The sequence below is a fragment of the Benincasa hispida genome, chromosome 6 (assembly GCF_027475165.1).
Source record: "Benincasa hispida cultivar pf3 chromosome 6, pf3_genome.v1.1, whole genome shotgun sequence".
Lineage (NCBI taxonomy): Eukaryota > Viridiplantae > Streptophyta > Magnoliopsida > Cucurbitales > Cucurbitaceae > Benincasa > Benincasa hispida.
In genome coordinates, this window is record NC_143483.1 from 54,238,934 (window position 1) to 54,259,431 (window position 20,498).

Below are 20,498 nucleotides of genomic sequence, written 5' to 3' on the forward strand. Positions count from 1 at the left end.
TGGATTGACAATCCAAAAAACCCAAATAAAGTCTCAGCTAGGGTTGACAAAAATCCTCGCAAGGACCGGATTGGGTCCTCGCAGGTCCTCGTCCCGATCGGGGTGGAAAATCTCCGGTTTGATCAGAGATGGGAATCAAACCAGAGATAAAAAAAACGAATCCCCGACTGGAGACGGGGATGGTATCTCCGCCCTGTTCATGCCCCAAATATTTTTTTAAACAGTTTTTTAATAATAATAACAATAAATAAATAAATAAATACAATACCTTTTCTTTGAACCTTTTCTTTTTTCTTTTTTTTATTATTTATTTCATAATAGAATTATATTAAACTTTTTATCAAATCTAAAATGTTTTTAATTATTAATTTAAATATATAAAATAATAATATACTACTTTATTATATTAAATATTTAAAATTTGAATATAAATACCAAAATTTAATGAATTTTAAATAAATAATTAATTAAAAATAAAAATATAAACGGGGATTTTTTTTCCCGTAAGGATCCGATCCCCAAAAATGGATTCTCCAACCCCGACCCCGACCCCGACCCCAACTCCCCAAAACGAGGAATGGGACGGGGACCGGAATTATAAATCCCCACGAGACGAGGACGGAGAGTGCATCCCCGACCCCACCCCACCCTGTTGCTAACCCTAGTCTCAACTCAACCCAACCCAATCCTTAAAATTTTGATTGGGTTGGGATTGTCAAATTATAACCTTTTTTTTATTAATTTTAAATACGTAAATTCATCTATAACACATGGTTAATAATTAAAATCTCATAAAATTTAAATGTTAAAAATCAAATATATATGATATTTATTACAAACTTTACAAATAAAAATATCATAACAATTTTAAAACAAAAATATTAAAAATTCGTAAATTCATTAACTCAAAGTGACCAAACTTTAAACAAAGAAAAAAAAATATCTACATGTTTTATTAATATATTTGTAATTTAAGATTAATTAGGTCAACCCAAATTTTTAATTAGTCAACCTGTAATCCAATTCAATAAAAATAAAAAATAAAAAAATCACTCAACTCAATCCAAAAATAAAACCAAACCAACCCAACCCATATAATTTGTATTGGGTTGGGTAGTTCGAACCTTAAATACCCCAACTTCTAGGCCATTATGTTATGACTACGATACTTTTCAATATTTATTTAATATTTTCATTCATATATATCAATCAACTATTTCTAATCATATATTAGATTGGAACCAACGCCTCAGAACTTTTTTTTCTTTTTTTCCTGAGATGATGATAATAACAAATACTAAGTCCTTATGAATGCAACCTTTCATAACTAAAGTCAAAGTCGAACTATTTAAAATGGAATCAAAATTAGTTGAAGCTTTCATAATTAAAGTTTAAGTCTAAACAATGATGTATCATATGAAAACACGTCAGCTTCTTTTATTTAAATCGAACAAATCAATGAGAATCATTGTAGAGGGTTGACTTAAGTCCTAATCTACATCTTAAATCAAGAAACAAACACCAACCAAAACTTACTAAATTAATCAAATTATGTTGTTTAATCTTCATATATGGACCACACAAAAGGATTGTCTTACGGTTAATCATAATCATTTTTAATTAAGGCCATTAAGTATTACCCAATATTTTATTTAATTCCATCATGACAACACAATAATTTTTCATTAAACAAAAAAAGGGAATATACATCGAAAACAAGTTAGAGAGAGAGAGAGAGAGGAAAAAAAGATATTCAATGTAAAGTAAAGGTTTTTTTTTCCTACTAAAGGCTAAGCAAATACGGCGTCGTATTTAGAAACTAAAGAGGAGGAGCCATATTTTCTTAGACTTTAGTGGGCATTTGCTTACCAGGTCAATAAACTTGCCGTTAACTCACGGCGGCCGTGAAACGGAGACAGAGTCTCCGACGGTTCTGTCGACGGTACCGTTACCCAAGGCAGTTGACTGAACAGTCAACGCCGATAAGCTGGGAGAGGTGGGAGCATCTCCTCTGCCCTTCGTTGCCGTCATTGGGCGGCTGGGACACGTGGCGGCGGAGATAGCGCTGGCGAGAGAGATGGGCATGAGGCAGAGGCCTTTGCCTTGTAAGTACTGCATGGCGGAGCCCATATCCTCCTCCATTAACTTCACCACCTGGTCCTCCGTCACCGTCATTGCGTCATTACTCGACGGAGCTTCAGCCGAAGTCTGTCCGCCGGCTCCACCGGTTCCGTTGGACTGGTTACACTCAGTGCCACCCTAAAAACACGAGGATGTTATATCAGTATATAACCTATATTATAATTGAACTAAAATTTTTAAGAGTAAAACTAAATTAAAAAATAAAATAATAATAATAATAAAATACTCCGAAATTGTAATATTACCTTTCATAAAGCTTTCAAAACAAACTTGGAGTAAAAATACATTAGAATGTGGTAATATGAAACAAAAAAATGGGATCGAAACATCGCCATACCATTATTCTCGTCCTAATTTCTATACAAAATTCTAACAGAATACTAGTTTATATACTGATATAAAAATGACAAAGATAATATAGTAATTTTTGAAAGAATATGAATATTTTTTAAACAAACGTCAAAGTTTAGGTCTTTCTTTTTTTTTTTTGTAATTCGATCTAAAAAATAAGGTTAAGTTACCAAATATACCATTGAACTTTTGGTTTGTTCCGAAAGTATATCTATCATAAGTTGAAATATTATTCTGATCCTATCTAAATAATGTTTCAAAACTTCTTTTGGAGGAAAAATTCGGTTAGATATTATTGAAAAAAAAAAATCTAAAATAATATAATAGTGACCTCAAATGAAAAATGAGTACTCCCAAACAAAACTTCACTGTTTCAAGTCAATATCACACTCGTTAAAAGCCCTAAATTCTCATGGAGTAGAGGAATGTATTAATTAATTTTCTTGTGATGCAATATAAGAAAGAGGAAAAGTAGAATGTATGAGTGACTAGAAAGAAAGGATATGGGACAATGAAGAAAAGGGCAGAGTGAGTGGATGTGAATGTGGACTGTAAGACCTCTTTCTTTGTTTCTTCCTGCTTGTTCCTACATTAGCTAACTTTTTATTCTCCTATTCTATTTTCAAACTTCCAATCCAACACAACACATACCCTACACATCCATAATATTCTGTCTCTTTATATATAATATCAACCAAACTCATATATATAAGCCATATATTTCTTTTTTTATCCTATACACTAACGAACTATAACTCTGATACATATTAAAACCTACAGTATTTTGAACTTGATTAATTAATACAACGTATTTCGACTTTATAATTAACAATATGTTTTAATCTAATTTTAATGTTTTGTAACAATAAGGCCTTGAAATAAAATTATACATTGTTTACAAAAATATATAAACCAAGTTAGGGAAAAAAAATCATAAGATCACTACAGCCTATATTTAACCTAGTTTTTTCCTTTTGGGAATATTCGTTGAGAGATGCTACTTTTCTTTAAAGCACTTTTTAAGATATTGAGAGGAAAAACAAAATTGTGAAGCAATTAGGTGGATACGTAAATCATGAATCTTTAAAGGATAAATAATATGATGATGAAATCTGTTATTAGGAATCATGAATTAAGGATTATCCCAAACGTCCTTTTCCATGATGAATGATGATGGTTGTGGTTGTGTGTGAAGTTTTCTGTGTGGAGAGTTGAATTTCTTCACCTAAAGTAGTTTCAATGGGTCCTAATACCTATCCTTTTCATGACCTTAACAAAAAAAAAAGTATGGATAAAAAAGTAAAATGTACTCATTCAACTTTCAATAAATTTTAAGAACCAATTTGACAATAGAATATTGTTTGTTAAATTACTAATTTAGACCTTGACTTTTTTTCGTGTTCAGGTCCACTTATACACACCTCGACCAATCTTACTGGACAACTCACCTAACCCTACATCATTTGAGTGTCAATGAAACACTTAAATATTAAATCCTAAATCCTAGGTAGGTGACCATTATGAATTGAATCTATGATCTCTTATATCTTATCAAGGTCAATCCATGATAGTTATTTAGACATTGAACTTTGATGATTGCATCTATTTGGTCTTTAATTGTATGTTTAATAAGAGTTCTAACTTTAACTTTTAAATTTGTGTCTTGATAAGGTGCTTGATGAATTCAAACTTTTTAAAAATTAATGTAGCTACTAGATATATGAGAAATGAAATCTTAAAGCTCGGTTTGGTAAATCTACTTACTCTCCATTCCTTATGATGATTTGCATATTTTTAAGTACAAAGTTTAATTCTTGGTCAAATTCAAAAAACAAAAGTAAATTTTTTATTTTTTTAAAAAAAATTGACTTGATTTTTGAAAATATCGATAAAAAGTAGACAACAAATCAGGACATTTAAATTTAAACTTTCGATTTTATATCTAGATGATCTCAAAGGAATCAAATTATAATAGATAGGAATGTAAAACTAAAATTGTAATTTTAGGTAATATTGGAGTACCTCAGTGGAAAAATCGGGTAGAAGGGAAGGCATGGCGGCAGTGGCACCGCCCAACCTGCTGACGCTCAGAACCTGCAGGAAACCACAGACCCAACAAAGGAAAAGCAAAAGCACTTAATATATAAATATAACAATATTAAATAAACTTCATATATTCCGATCCATATTGTTTAATTTATCCATGTTTTATGTTGGAAGTGTTGTAAAAGAGACAAGACATATATAATATAATATAGAAAGAGAGATTACTTTGACTTGAAGCTGGAGGAACTTTACATAGTCTATGATCTCATCCAGCATTGAAGCCTTGTCTGTCTGTCCATTCCAAAAAAAAAAAAAAAACCCCTCAATTTATGCCCAGCTCAATTGGTTCAAAATTTGTGGTCTTAACTCAAAAGAGAATATCAATCTCTCTTTTTTTTTTTTTTGCCATCTATCTTTTTAGTTTAACCATCATAAATCTTTTAAAATGATAATTGATATCTTATCTCTTAATTTGAGTTAAGTTAACTTGTGAAAGTGACTCATATCAACAATCATGGATAATTATGTATCTTGGAATTGGCCAATTTAATCTTCAATCCTACATCTAAAATCTCAAATAAAATAAAAATAAAGAAACCCAACTCATTAAAAAAGGAAAAAAAAAAAAAAAAAAAGAGAAAAGGGTTTGGTGTTAGAAGCTTGTATACTATTTAAAATCTACATTATTATTCCCATAAAGAGAAACGTGTTGACATATATTTTATTCAAAGAAATTGAAGTAAAAGAATGTGTTCTACAATCATTTGGAGGTTTCATTCATTAAAAATATGCTAAATCAACTCCCACATTTTAAAAAATGATATTCTTAATTCTTTTTCTTATTTAATGCATAAAATATAGATTTTATAGATTTACATACTACTTTAAATTTATTTTAATTCTTATACTTTTAATTTTTTGAATGTATAATATATACTTTCAAAATCTGTACTTCAACTCTTACCATTTTTTGTCCCATTTTATTTTTAAATTATTAAAATAGTCATTTATTGGAATTATAGAAAATAAAAGAGACATAAGTTAAAATTACGATTACCAAAATGAATGAACTATAATCGAACGTATAGAAAATTAATTTAGTATTTAAACCTAAAGGAGGTATATAATTAAAATCCAAAATTTATACAATTCAAGCTTATTTTAAAGTTTCATTATAATACTTTATCTTGAAATTAAATTACGAATATATAAAAAATTTAGGGCAGCAAATCCCGCTAACTAAGAGTACGGTCTCCGGCCAAGAAAACAATGTACGCAAACAAAGATGAAAAAATAAAAAGAAACACAGAGAGAGACTATTCGAATTTGACGTGGCAAAACCATAGCCGTCAGATAAAGAAAAGGCAAACTTGTTGTTGACACGTGTAATTAAAGTGATGACCTCAGTCGAAATTACGGAAAAGACCCTAAGAAAATTGAAAAGACGAAACTGACCTTGTTAGCGTTGGGAACCAGTTCTTGTAGAGCTTTCATTCTCTCCGCAATTCGCTCTCTCCGTAACTGTTACAAAATTACGAATTATAATTAATAAATATATATATCTCATTTTTCTTTCAAAAATTACAAATATTTTTAGGGCAATACTACATTGTTTTAAAATATATATATATATATATAAAGGCATTATTGAAATAAATGGAGGGTTTTTTTTTTTTTTTTTTTGTAATTTATGTAATTAGCGGTTTGTATTTGCATGCTGGGGAAATGCGGGAAAGAATTAGAAAATGAAAATGTGAAAAAAAAGGAAATTAATTAGCATTAAGTAATTAATTAATTACTCTTTCTGCTATACTATGAGGGTCTGTGGCTTGTCCTCTCCGAGCTCTGACTCTCTGTCGGGGCTGAGCCGGTGCTGCACCACCACCGCCGGAGCCAGGACCCGCCGGTGATGGAGTACTAACTGATACCGGAGCTCCGAAGTTCTGTTTCTGAGAGTTTGAGTTCCCCTGCAGATTTGTGAATTGAAGTTTAAAAAAATGGTGAGGTTATCTTTTGAACTGTACGATCGAATCGAACTACTTATTGCCTGAGATTGATTCTGGTTAAGACCGGAACCGGAGGTGTTGAGAAATCCGGCGAATTCGTTGAAAAGAGAGGGAATGACTGAACCGTGATCAATCTGCAGGATTTACGATATTAATTTCCGCAAATTGAATCGAAACGGTACTAATTCGTAACCTAATCTTCGAATTGAACGATTAACAATTTAATTTGAGAGTTCGATTTTGAGTACCGGATTAGGGCATTTGAAAGACGAAGAGCCTGCTATTTCAACGACGTCGTTACCAGGCAACGGAAGGAGACCGGAATCATCGGCGGCGGTGGCGGTGGCGGTAGCGGTGGTGATTCCTCTCGACATGAGTAACTGCTGTTGAAGCAAGGCCATGGCCATTTTGGCCGATGGAGTTGTGTCGCCGATCTGAAACGCAACATTGTCGGGATTAGACGGCGTCGGTGGTTGGGGAGGGAGGTCGGAGTGAGGATTTTGGAGGCCGGCGGGGAGTTCCCAGGGAGGAGGGATGGTGGAGAGGATTTGGTCGAGGAAATCGTCGGAGGAGAAGGAAGAGGGATGGAAGAGGGAGGTTTGAAGTTGGTGGTGGTGGTGGAGTTGAGAGGCGTCAGTCTCCGGCTGGTGGTCACGACGGTGGCTATGGAGGTCCGGGAGGGAGTTGGTGAGTCTCATATCAGTCCGGCGAGAAATGAACAAAGAAGTGAATGAGGAAGCCATGGAAGGTGGGATTAGTGAGGTTTTATAGAGGAAGATGAAGCGCGTGAGCATCAGTTACTCTTATTATATTTTTGTTGAATTATTTTAAAATAATTAAATGAATTAAAAGAAACTTATCATATGCTTCTTAATAGTAGGCTCCTTTGTCAATTAAGTTTAAGTTAGCTAAACAAATATATGAAAATTTGTGAATAAATTATTATCTTACTAATATATTTAAACTAGTAGACATGTCACCTAAAACAAAATATTCATTCTCAGGTCAAATTTTACTAATCATATATTGGACGGTCTATCAAGTATTGTTTATGTAATATGTTCAAATCAATCATTTGGTCATTTAATAATTTAAAAAAAATCAAATAATAGTTTTATTTGATAAAAAAAAAATTAAAACAATTGTTTTATGGTGTAACTTAATTGAGAGTTTTCAATACATAATCAAAAATTAAGAAAGATATCAATTAAATACCATGAACTATTTAGAGTATTTAGTCGTCCCCTTTTTTAAATAAAAAATATTAGGAATGAAAGTTGAAGAAATCAATTTCTACTTTTCAATACATTAGTCAAATAACTCACGTTTAATACATTATAGATGATAACAAATTTTTTTCTTCTTTTCTATTTCAATATTTATAAAAGTAGAAGATTAAATCGTCAACGTCATGACTGATGTCTTATCTCATTGGAATCGAATTAATTGGGCAAGACATAAAAAAATTGATGTCTTAACTAATCAATTAGAATCCAATTAGCTAGAAAAAAAAGGTTAATATTTAGGCATTATGTGGACATTAATATAGCAATAGTTATCTGAGAAGTAATAACAATGATAATTATAAGATTTTGAGCGCGTGAAGAAACTTACCTGAAGAAGCGAGTGGAGGTCTAAGTGTGTCCAAGTAGGGCTAAAAATAGCGACCACAAACTTCATTTTTCTTTTACGTATTTTATTTTATTTCTTTTATTTTCCCGCTAATTTTGACACCATTCTTGGTGAGATAGTTAGGTTAACTAAATTCAGGAGCGTCAAATTTTCAAATAAATAAATAAAATTTAACTATAAAAAAGAAAATTCAATTTTGAATTATGAATTTCAAAACTAAACATTTCTTTAGTAGAAATGTGGTGTGAGAATTTGAAACTTTTGTTTTTTTACGTGTCAATTTTATCATTGAGTTATTTATGTTCATTTATCTAAAATACTAAAGTAGTTATTAACATTAATTATATGGAAAAATATTAATAATTATGTACAATAAATATCTCATCATTTTTTTTTATCAATTTTATATACTTCTCATTTTTTTTTATTACTATTATATTCTTTTTTTTTTAATAAAAATGATCATGATAATGTACGACGTTTAAAGTCAAATTACAAGTTTACTTCTTCACTTTTTAGAACATTACATTTATTTGGTTTTTCTTTAAAGGTGTTTATTTAGTCTTTTAACTTTTTAACTTTTTAATAATTTATTGAACTTGAAATTTTTTAATAGATCCTAATATAATAAAAAAAAGATAAAGTTAATTGATCAATCAAATATAAAGTCAATTTTATGTCTAACAAAACCCTATACTTTTCTCCAAAAATTTAAAAAAATAATAATAATAAACCCCACACTTTGAGTTGTGTTCAATTAGGTAATTTTTTTTCTTTTTAAACCATGGTTGAATAAATCAATGACTTATTATTGGATAAAAAAAATAAAAAAATTCGAAAATTTCTATTAGACACAAATATAAAAATTTGATGACATACTAATATTTTTTTAAAAAAAGTTGAAGAATATATTTGATATTTATATATATATATATTTTTATAATACATAAAACTAGAGAATCAATCTTCTGACTTAAAGTTGATAGTATAACTTTATGTCAATTGAGTTATATTCATCTTGACATATATTTTTGTGTTAAGAGTATTGAAACATATGTGTGTGTGTATATATATATATATATTATATTTTAACAATTTGTGGGATAGGATGGAGATCAATCCATAAATCTTGAATAATTAAACAAAATAATTTTGTAATTATTTGCTTTTTGAATTTAAAAATAAAGGAAAAAAAAAAACATTATACGTTAACACAAACTCGAGGGGTTGATTTAAGACGCACAAGAAAATTTAATCTTACATTCATCCTTAAGTTTCTCATATCTAAATGATGCACTAATACCTATATGAAAGAATTTGTAAAAGAAATAGAGATACAAGATCTCTAAATATTCCTAAAATAGTGTAATTTTGTAGGTTATGTTATATGCTTAAAACTTATTCGTATTTGTAATTTTTAATTCCAAATGATTTTTTTATATGATTTCTCATTAATAAATCCAATTAACGTGTAAAATTTTGAGAATCTAATGTTTAACTTATTGAATTGAAAGTATCTAAACAATTTGAACTATGTTCAGATTGAAATATATGTTATATTACTTATAAATCATTCTTAAATTTAAAAATTGATTAGATATATATTAAATAAAAATTGGTTATATATAAAATAGCTATAGATGTAACTTTTCTAAGATAATGGAACATAAATACAAATCAAAAGAAAATGTTGGTTTTGTTACTTCAAGTTTACTCTAAAGTCAAGCACATTTTTTCTTATTCATATTCACCTACACATTCTTTGGGTATTAAAATATTTTTCTTGATACAATTCAATCTTTTCCAATGCATTTATTATTATGATCAGATTTACCTATGCAAGATCCCTTAATTGTCTTTGACATACTTCTTTGTTCTAGTGCATGTATTATATCTTTCATAATTAAATATGTTTAAATATAAATATACTTTATCATAATTTCTCCTTCTTTGTCTCTAAACTCGCGACCAAATTATCAAACTCAATCTTTTATCCTTAACCAACATATCTCATATAATATATATCTCGACACGATTGAAAATGAAAACTAAGATCAATAAAATTGTGTTATTTTAACAATTCAAAATTAAGTATTCTTTTGTCATTATATCTACTCTCTTTGATTTTTCTTTTATTGGGTCATTCAATATTAAACCAAATAAATCACCTTAAAAAATTTATAATTTGTACATTAAACTATGAGGAAAGTAAATCAAATTTAAATTAATAATTAAAAATCTTTCTCTATTATATGATGAATACTTTTTTTAGTACAACGGGAACTAAACCAAAAGAAAACGTTAAGAAATAGAGGAAACGTCCCTATTGATGGCTTTGGAGGTCTAAGAAAGATGATCTTGATAAGTCAAAGTTCACATCCGAGAATGTGTCTGACATTATTAGAGAGTCGAAGAAAGCCTTCAATAAACTCTTGCTAGTTCAAGATTAGTAGGCTCATATTTTTATTAGTTTAATATTTTGGGATTTCCAAAAGAAGCTAGCTAGGTGGGTATGGTTCCCACTTTAATTGGAATTTATTGTAAGAATATTATATATTTAAGGATACATATTTTTTTTCTTAGTAAAAGATAAGATTTATGTCACATGTGCCATTTAATATCAGATCACATCGTATATAACCAAGAGTTTACAAAGTTTAGATGAAGGGAATGGTGAACGGGTGTCGTAATTTTTTAATGTATAATAAAATAAATATCTTTGGAATATATGATAGTGATTTTTTAAAATTTTTATTTGTTTAAAATATATAATAAGGTCCGCAAGATAGGAAATCAAAATTATGAAAATCGACATATTGGGATTTTGCATAATTTATTCCTTTTGGTTGATGTTCTGGATTTGTTCACACTACCTTTATTGATTTTTTCATGAAAGAAGTTTGATTTGTGAACTTATTCTAATTTTCTTTAAATTAAAGATTGATACTACAAATTTTACATAAATGATAGAGTTACATATGGTTAGCTTTAATACTCTTACATCATCTACGATCAAAGAATTTTTATAATTTTGAATAGTTACAATAAATGTTATTAGATATTAGTGGAAATAAAATATAATTCAATGACTAAAAGTAAAACATTTTCTTTTGTTGTATTTTGTTTTTTACCATGATCCATATACTTACGTATGGTTTAAACTAAACTGAGATAAATTCTGTCACAATGATAATGTAGTTTAAAGAAAAATAGATGATTTAGATAAAGTAGATTTGATTTAGATTAACATCTTATTTACTTTAAAAACTATAATGAAGTTGAATGGGAATGTGTTGTTGGCCATATTGGATACAAAATTGGTTGGCTTTGAGATAATGTCATTTGCTATACAATTAAAAAGCATTCCACCACCTTTTGAATTTCAACAAGAGATCTTATTGGGGTAAGATGGGGAACTTAATTAAAAATCAAATGATTTCTTAACCCTAAAATATTGAGTTTGACTTTGAGAGAAAGTGATGTGGAATTGATTAAAAAAATTAATGGTGAGTTATCACTTTATCAAGCATTCTTAAATATAAAGATTATGACAAATTATTTGTCGTTCATCTAATATATTTTTACATTTTTTAGATACTATATGGATGGAAGAATCAGATTTCTAATCTTCCAGTCAATAGTACAAACTTTGTTATTGTTCATTTTGATATCATTTGCTTGTTCTTAGGGAAAATTGCACAAACCACTCCTATATTATGGAGTTTGTTGCAATTACACCCTCAAATTTTAAATTTGATTAACCCCCTATAGTTTAATAAGTGTTGCAATCGGACCCTTGTATTAGTTGATGTTCAATTAAATATGAACAAACTTGTCAATTCACAAAAGTTAAAAAGGGAAAAAAAATTATGCTAAAAAGACTTTAACCACCGTGGTGGCAGTGGTAGCATGAAAACTTGATGGGTTAATAGAAGGGGAAAAAAAGTGTCTTCTTCCACTCTTAGTGTTGGGCTTTGTTGATAATTTGGTGGGCTTTGTGAAAGTCCCATCGAGGCCTAAACTTGAAAAACGTTTCAGCTCAAAAGCAGCCGAAAGAAAACCTTGCCTTGAATACCATGTGCTGAAAACACAATCCGTGTGAAAGCTTGATCTTGCCTTACATGTTGATGGCCAAGACTAATCCTAGGCACTCACACAATCAGATTTTCTTGAATGATTATCTTTCATTTTTCTTTCTTTCAGATCAGAGAGCTCGAGAGAGAAGAGAAATACAGAGGGGAAATGTTGTTGAACTTCTTAAAGAAATATGATGAAGATGATGAGTGAATAGTTATGCATAAAGAGTAAAGAGAAGAGAAATAAGAAGGACGCCAATCTTTAACGTGGTCCGACTTCAAGAAAGCCTACATCCACGGAGGAGCTGAATTTTATTCAAAACTTGCAGAGTTCTTGAAGAATACAGATAAGTAGGTAGGATAGTCTCTTTTGTTTCAATACATTTATGAGCTAGCTAAGTTGTATTTATATAGGACTTTACAAAAAACTATTATAACATACTTGTAAAGTTAATTTTAGCATGTACTCCTTAACAAATCTCCATCTTGAAATGAATTTTAAAAGGTTTCAGCTCCTCTTTTTGCTAATCTTTTCTTCTTCATCCTTTGTCTCTCAACTCAAACCCAATGATGTCGAGGCACTTCTGAAGTTTGAGATGGGTCACTGCCTTGGTCAGCATATCAGAGGCATTCTCTGAGGTATGGATCTTCAATACTTCTATTTTCTTTCCTTCTATCTGTTCCCTTATGAAATGGTATTTAACATCGATATGTTTTGTTCAATTATGATATTGTGGATGTTTAGATAAGTGTATGGTACATTGATTGTCGCAATATATCTTGACTGTATTCTGTTTAATTCCGAAGTCAAGTAGTAGCCCTTTAAGCCATAAACCTTCCTTAACAGCTTATGATAGTGCTATAAACTCTACCTCAGTGGTAGAAAGAGCTACCACTGACTGTAGAGTAGCTTTCTAGCTAAGTACACAGTTTCCATATAGGAAGATATAACCTCATAGGGACCTTCTTCTGTCTAACTCCCCTGCATAATCTGAGTCCACAAAGCCTATTAGCTCAAGTTCACTGTTTAATGTCTGTTGATATAACAGTCTGGCACTCATAGTGCCTTTGAAGTACCTCATAATCTACTTGGTAGCTTCTCAGTGCCCCTTGCCAGGGTTAGTCATGTACCTATTGACCAAACTTGTAGCATAGACAATGTCAGGCCTTGTAGAAATCATAAGATACATCAGACTTTCCACTGCTTGGGAGTAGGGAACAGTAGACATTTCCTTTAAGTGTTGAATATCTGTTTCCTTTGGTGAATTTTCTGATGAAAGTTTAAAATTATGTGTTATTGGTTGCAAACTGTCTTGGCCTCTGTCATATGATATTTCTTGATTAACTTCTCATAATATTGTGACTGATCAATGCTTAATCTGTATGCGGATCTGTCTCTTTTGATGTCTATGCATAATATTCTGTTTGCACTACCTATGTCTTTCATTTCAAATTCTGATTTCAACAAGTCTATCACTTGCTTTAGATCTTTCATAGTAGTACCTGACAGCAGCATATCATCTACATATAGGAGTAGATAGATAGGATTAGCATAGATGTTAGAGTTTATATAGACACAACTATCATAGGAACTTTTAATAAATCCATTCTTCTATACGAAGTCATTGAATCTTTTGTTCCAACACTTAGGAGATTGTTTAGTCCATAGATAGACTTCTTTAATAGACAGTAATGGCCTTCTTTCCCTTTGACTTCATAGCCTTTAGGTTGACACGTGTAGATGGTCTCATTTAGAAAACCATGTAGGAAAGTTGTCTTAACATCAAGTCGTTCTAGCTCTAGATCTTGTTGTGCCACAATATATAGTAGTAGCCTGATTGAAGTTTGTTTAACTATAGGGAAAAAGATCTCATTGTAGTCAATACCTTGTCTTTGAAGGAAATCAAAAAAAGAGATCTCCATTAGCAGCGAAAGTGGATCGTTCCAAATTCCATTCAGATTGAACACAACAATCACAGTCTTAAACGAAAACGAATAGATTATGTATCAACAGAATTTACAGCATGCTAAAACAAGATTCAAGGGATAGAGTATGTGTATCTTTGAAGAACCATTCTTCAAGTATCCCCCAAACAATCTCCAATACGTCCACAACAACGCTCATACGCAACGAACAGCCCACCAACAGCACGAACAACCAACAACTCCTCGAACTTAATCGAGTCCAACTTAATTCACGAATGGATGTAGAATACCACCACAAGTGTACCTTGGTATTTTCGGTGTGAGAATTCAAAAGTTGTGGGCTCTGTATGATCTTGGATTGAGGACAGGAGGTATGTGATCGAGTAGACGATCGAGTAAATGGGAAATAAGAATATTGTCTATCGTATAGACGATATACTCGATCGTTTAGCAAACTGAAGCCTATCACATAGACTTTGCTACTCGATCGTGTAGCAACGATCAAAAGAGTAACTATCATATAGTCAACTCTTAGCTGATCGTGTAGACTCTGTCAACGCTATCGCTTAGTAAAAACTATTTTTACTTGATAGCTTTTTCCGTGAGAAAATCCGAATTGAACAACTACTAATTTTGGAAAACAATTTTCCTTTTATCTCACAGTTACCATAAAACTTCTAATAACCTCCCACTCAATCGATTATCAGAGAAAAAGAATTAATATATTATAAATAAATATAATAACCAACTTATCATATTATATTTATAACTTATAGTTTTAATATTCCATCATATGAAACATATAAACCATAGTTCTTTTTCTATTTTATGGTACTTAATATAAATCATATTTATATTAATCCTCCAATTAATGTATCTAATACATCACACTAATTATATCATATATAATTGAATTTTCTCTGGTTAATTTGAACACTTCAAACTACCCAAAATCTGATTCTTAACTTGAACCCATTGAGCTATCAAGGGGACCTTATGAACCTGTAGCTTGAAGCTCCAACGATACATGAATAATTGACTAAACTCTTTAGTTGCGAAATCAACCATCTGTTAACTGTTGAACACTCCACTAAAGACCGATAACTACACTCTTCTCACTACAAATATATTTATGTGTCCATATAACCAATCAACAGTGCGATAACCCTTCACAAATCGCTCGTAAATACAGTTGAGTCAATTTACCATTTTGCCCTTATAGTTACATCTAACTCCTTAAGTACCATTGATTTCTCTAATGAACAATAAGTCATAGTCCTACTATGACTGAGTCCTCTCTTCCAAAGAAAGGGTGTGGCCACTATATTCAAGACTCAAAATCAACCCTTAAGAGAGTAATTTATTTACTTACCCTTGTTTCGAGGAATGAGTGAATTTCATCTTGTGTAACTGAGTACCCAGCTCCCCAATTAGACAAATTTCCAAAAAAGGTAGGCTTGTTGAGTTGGCAATCTGGCCACTCTCACCCATATTAATCAAAGGATCGCCCTCATAGGTAGGAGTTCTCAAAACACTCAAGATTAAGGTCATGTCACTTATAGTCATTATAGTGAAATGTAAGTCTCAATTATCAAAGGCGTTATATAAAGAGACTAATCATCTCGTGGTCCGGTCTTATACAAACTCTTTGTATAGGACACCTTCGCTCTTATGTCTCCACATGAATGGTCAGGATCAGACCATTTGTAGCATTTTACAACACTTGTAAATATCTACAAAGCGAGTCGTATCCGTAGTGTCACCAGGATAAGGTATCGCTCCTTTATCCTTATACTAAAAACCATTTAGGTTATTACTTAAGGCATGATCCACTTGTATGTCTCACATACATGCTTAAGTTTACATGAAATAACCATGGATCTTAGTTTATTGGAGAAGTAAATGCAAATAAAATAATATTTATTTTATTCATAACAATGTGTACAAAAAGTTTACAAACTACGAGACCGCCGGGAGAATTAGGACACCAATCTCAACAATCTCAAACATGTCCTAATGTCTCAGGAGATTAATGTACAATACATAAAACAGTACAATATACAATAAACTAGGTCATACTCTATACTCCAATATCACCTCCCACTTGCCCTAGACAAAGTGCCGCATGTCCCATAGACCAAGACTCTCCAGATGACCCTCGAACACTTTAGCCATGAGAGCCTTTGTAAACGGATCAACAACGTTATGCTCCGATGCGATATTCGTGACTATCACATCACCGCTATGTACAATCTTCCTGATCAAATGATACTTTCGTTCAATATGCTTGCCTCTACGGTGACTCTGAGGTTCCTTTGAATTTGCCACAACCCTGTTATTATCAGAATAGAGAGTGATCAGCAAAGACATATTTGGAACAGCTTCCAAATCTGTAAGAAACTTCCTAAGCCAAACAATATCTTTAGCAGCTTCACAAGCGGCTACGTATTCGGCTTCCATAGTGGAGTCCATGATGCATCCTTGTTTGATGCTTCACCAAACTACAGCCCCTCCATTCAGAGTGAACACTGACCCTAATGTCGATTTTCGAGAATCTCTATCAGTCTGAAAGTCAAAGTTTGTGTATCCTGTAAGAATCAAATCCTTATCTCCATACACGGGCATATAGTCTCTTGTTCTCCGAAGATACTTGAGAATAGTTTTGACCGCCATCCAGTGATCTAATCCTAGATTGGACTGATATCGACTGACAATCCCTACTGTATAGCAAATGTCAAGTTTAGTACATAACATTGCATACATAAGGCTACCAACAACCAAAGTATAGGGAATCCGTCTCATTTCCTCAACCTCTTGAGGTGTCTTAGGACACTGCTCCTTAGACAAAATAATTCCATGCCTAAAGGGTGATAAGCACTTCTTAGAATTCTACATCTTGTACCTGATCAATATATTGTCAATGCACAATGCATGAGACAAGGCCAACCTCTTGTTCTTACGATCCCAAATGATCTGGATCCTTAGAACATATTGCGCCGCTCCCAAATCTTTCATTTTGAATTGAGTGGCTAGCCACTTTTTAGTGTCAGTGAGAAGAGCTATATCATTTCCAATGAGTAGGATATCATCCAGATACAACATTAGGAAAGCTACTGAGCTATTGATTATTTTCTTGTAAACACAAGGCTCATCAACATTTTGATCAAAGCCAAACGATTTGATCGCACTATCAAATCTAATGTTCCACGAACTAGATGTTTGTTTCAGCCTATAAATAGACCTATTAAGCTTGCAAACTCTTTGCTCTTGATCTGGAACAATGAATTCTTCTGGTTGAGCCATGTAGATGGTCTCTTCAAGATTACCATTCAAAAAGGCAGTCTTGATGTCCATTTGTCATATCTCATAATCATAAAATGTGGCTATAGACAAGAGAATCCTGATAGACTTCAACATGACAATGGGTGAGAAAGTTTCCTCATAGTCCACTCCCCCGACATGGGTATAACCCTTTGTCATGAGTCTAGCCTTAAAGGTATGCGCCTTTTCATATACACCTCATTTTCTCTTGTAGATCCACTTACACCCTATAGGTTTTACCCCATCAAGCTGATTCACAAGTTCTCAGACAGAATTGAAGTATATAGACTCCATTTCTTGATTCATGGGTTTAATCCACTCATCTTTGTCAACATCTTCCATTGCTTGCTTATAAGACAATGGATCCCCAACCCCATCATCAGACATGGTGTTTTGGGCTTCAGTCAAACCCATGAAGCATTCCGGCAGGTTCATAACCCTCCCACTACGTCAAGGCAATCTCAACTCTTGAGATGGTTGACTAGATGAACTGACATCAACAACTCTTGTTGATCTATCAGTCTGTTCAACAACTCTAGTTAAACTCGCAGTAGTCTCACTAAAAATCTCATGTAAAACAAGCTTTCTTCGTGGTTTATTATCCCTGATGTGGTCTTTTTCCATGAAGATAGCATTTGTTGACACAAACACCTTGTTCTCACTCGGATCACAGAAGTATCTACCCCTCGTTTCCTTGGGGTAGCCTACAAAGAGGCAAACTTTCAAACGTGGTTCCAACTTTTTAGAGTTAGCCACTAGCACGTGGGCCAGACATCCCCAAATCCTGAAGTGGTGTAAACTACCTTTACGACCTCTCCACAACTCAAAAGGTGTTTCAAAAACACTCTTTGAGGGAACGTTGTTCAAAATGTAACATGCAGTCTCCACTACAAATCTCCAAAACGAGTTTGGAAGATAAACATAACTCATCATAGACCGAACCATGTCCAACAGATTTCTGTTTCTTCTTTCTGATACACCATTCTACTAAGGTATACCTGGGGCCGAGAATTGGGACATGATTCCATGTTTTAACATATAGTTCTGGAATTCAAGGTCCATATACTCTCCACCACGATCATATCATAATGTTTTTATCTTCTTACCTAACAAGTTTTCAACTTCAGCCTTATACTCCTTGAACTTGTCAAGAGCGTCAGACTTACGTTGCATTAGGTATAGATACTCATATCTTGAATATCATCTATAAAAGAGATGAAATATTCATACTCACCTCGAGCTCTAACACTCATCGAACCACAGAGGTCTGAATGTATAAGCTCCAAGGTTTCCTTGGCTCTATAACTTTTTCCAGTAAAATGTCGTTTGGTCATCTTGCCTTCAAAACATGATTCACATACCAACAATGAGTTTTCTTCTAAACTTTTTAGAAGTCCACATTGCACCAACTTCTCAATCCTATTGAGGTTGATGTGACCTAACCTTAGATGCCAAAGATGGGCGTTTTCCTTAGGAGAAACCTTTGGTCTTTTTGCAATTGTCGCTGTTTTGAACATTTCAGTATTAAGCAAGGCTTTTATGACTAACGGCCTTAGTATATATAAGTTATTTTCCATTGATCCAAAACCAATCTCCATACCATTCTTGAAAATAAATACTTTACTCTCAGAAAAGGAGACGGTATAACCTTGTTTAATCAGACAAGAAATCGAGATTAAGTTTCTCTTGATATGAGGAACCACAAAAATATTATCCAGTAACAGATAACGTTTCTTGTCCAAAAATAACTTCAGCCTGCCTACAGCAACAGCTGAAACAACCTCACCAATATCGAATCAAAGAGGCATCTCTCCAACTTCCAACGTTTTCCATGAACTAAATCCTTGGTAGGAAGAACTTATGTGATTAGTAGCACCTGAATCAAGTATCCAGGCAGAATCGTCATTCTCTACCAAACACATCTACAAGACAAATAAATCACATTTACTGTCTTTAGACTTCTTCCTCTTCTGGAGAGTAATGGTATCAGTGTCAGAACCTAAATAAGCTTCAAGTTCCATTTCAGAGAACACTTCTCGTCGATGAACTTCATCTGAGTCAGTAATAATTGCTTTCTCTTTTAGTCCCTTGACATTCAAGAAAGACTGGAAATTATCTTTGGAACTGAGACTACTGGTTTCTTTGTCATCCATCCCTTTTTGCTCAAAAAGTGAGAATTGACGTTCAAACAATTCTTGCAATGAGTCCATGATCTCATGTGCAATGACCATGTTCTCAACCCTTTTGGCCAATGCATCAAGTATGCAAGCCAAAATGTGAAGTCAATCCATCGAATTAGCCTTCATCCACTCCTCATATGCATTACGAACATTTCGCGGTGCATCAAGGGTCGAGACTTGAGGACACTCCTCAACCATGACAAACTCGAGGTCGTTCACCACGAAATATGTTTTAAGAGACTCTTTACAATGTATGTAATCGGTCAAATTAAAAGAGGCAACTAACGAAAAATCATACATGTTGCTGAAAAAACAAACACATTGATCTACATTAGATTTTAGCAAATACTCTTTAAATACCACATCCAATTTGGTTTCGCAAAATCTAAATGAACCCTGTATGACATCTAGTTTTGCAATGACGCTTCAGTGGTTTATGACAAAAGCCACCGAAGGATAGTCAATTTATCCCTCCTCTGAATTGAGACACTCTCAACCAGTCATTAATACCAGAACGACTCTTGTTCCTATAACGACTGACCATCATTGATTTGGTCAAGAAATCATTAACTTGCTTAACAATTTCCCGCAAATATGACCCTTCATTTTAGATCCTAAAGTTTCGCCCCAAGCAACCAATCCGAAGATGAAAAATCCAATTGGGGTAAAAACTAAAGCGACTTATCTATTTATGGAGCTCACCTTGATAATGACCAACCGCACAAAACCATCTGAAGGGGGACGCTCCTAGGGCGCCACGAGGCTGTGCAAGAAGATCTCACGGTGCAAACCAATGAAGGAGACTGTAGGACATGTTG

General features: G+C 32.6%; 1 protein-coding gene across 1 annotated transcript; it reads right to left on the reverse strand.

The window, feature by feature from the left end:
* Positions 1-1,613: 1,613 nt before the first annotated feature.
* Positions 1,614-7,387, reverse strand: LOC120079281 (bHLH transcription factor RHL1-like). Its single transcript, XM_090314754.1, has 7 exons — positions 6,794-7,387; positions 6,587-6,679; positions 6,339-6,506; positions 5,995-6,060; positions 4,765-4,830; positions 4,516-4,587; positions 1,614-2,259 (listed from the first exon to the last, which is right to left on the reverse strand). The coding sequence occupies exons 1-7, from the start codon at positions 7,337-7,339 to the stop codon at positions 1,894-1,896; spliced, it is 1,377 nt and encodes a 458-aa protein (XP_090170880.1). The 5' UTR covers positions 7,340-7,387; the 3' UTR covers positions 1,614-1,893.
* Between the last annotated feature and the right edge of the window lie 13,111 nt (positions 7,388-20,498).

Coding starts and splice junctions, on each gene's coding strand:
- LOC120079281 (XM_090314754.1), bottom strand. CDS start 7,339: ATGCTCACGCGCTTCATCTTCCTCTATAAAACCTCACTAATCCCACCT. Junction 6,507..6,586: donor TTAACCAGAATCAATCTCAG/GCAATAAGTAGT, acceptor ACAAATCTGCAG/GGGAACTCAAACTCTCAGAA. Junction 4,588..4,764: donor TCCTCCAGCTTCAAGTCAAA/GTAATCTCTCTT, acceptor GGTTTCCTGCAG/GTTCTGAGCGTCAGCAGGTT.